Consider the following 252-nt stretch of genomic DNA (forward strand, 5'->3'; position numbering starts at 1 on the left):
GCCTGCCCCACGCAGCCCCTCCCTGTGCCTCTCTCTGCTCCTCGTAGTGGTTTTCCCTCAGGACCTGCTGGAGAAGGGGCTGGAAGCCGACAACTTTGCCATGCTGGGGCTGGGAGACATTGTCATTCCAGGTGAGGACACCAGAGGGGGGATGTGACCCGCATCGCCTGTCTGAACAGGCTGCGGGGAGCTGAGCCAGAGTCTCATCCGCCGGGTCTGGGGGCTGCAAGGGCTGGGGATCTCCTCCCGGGT

The 252-nt window shown here is 64.7% G+C and overlaps 1 protein-coding gene across 1 annotated transcript in view; it reads left to right on the forward strand.

The window, feature by feature from the left end:
• Nucleotides 1-252, forward strand: part of HM13 (histocompatibility (minor) 13) — a gene marked incomplete at its 5' end in the record, with an annotated part of 10,882 nt that overhangs the window by 6,331 nt on the left and 4,299 nt on the right. Inside the window, 1 exon segment of the mRNA XM_010083584.1 lies at nt 48-131. Coding sequence (XP_010081886.1) covers nt 48-131 — 84 coding nt within the window.

This window comes from Pterocles gutturalis, unplaced genomic scaffold (assembly GCF_000699245.1).
Source record: "Pterocles gutturalis isolate BGI_N339 unplaced genomic scaffold, ASM69924v1 scaffold1060, whole genome shotgun sequence".
NCBI lineage: Eukaryota > Metazoa > Chordata > Aves > Pterocliformes > Pteroclidae > Pterocles > Pterocles gutturalis.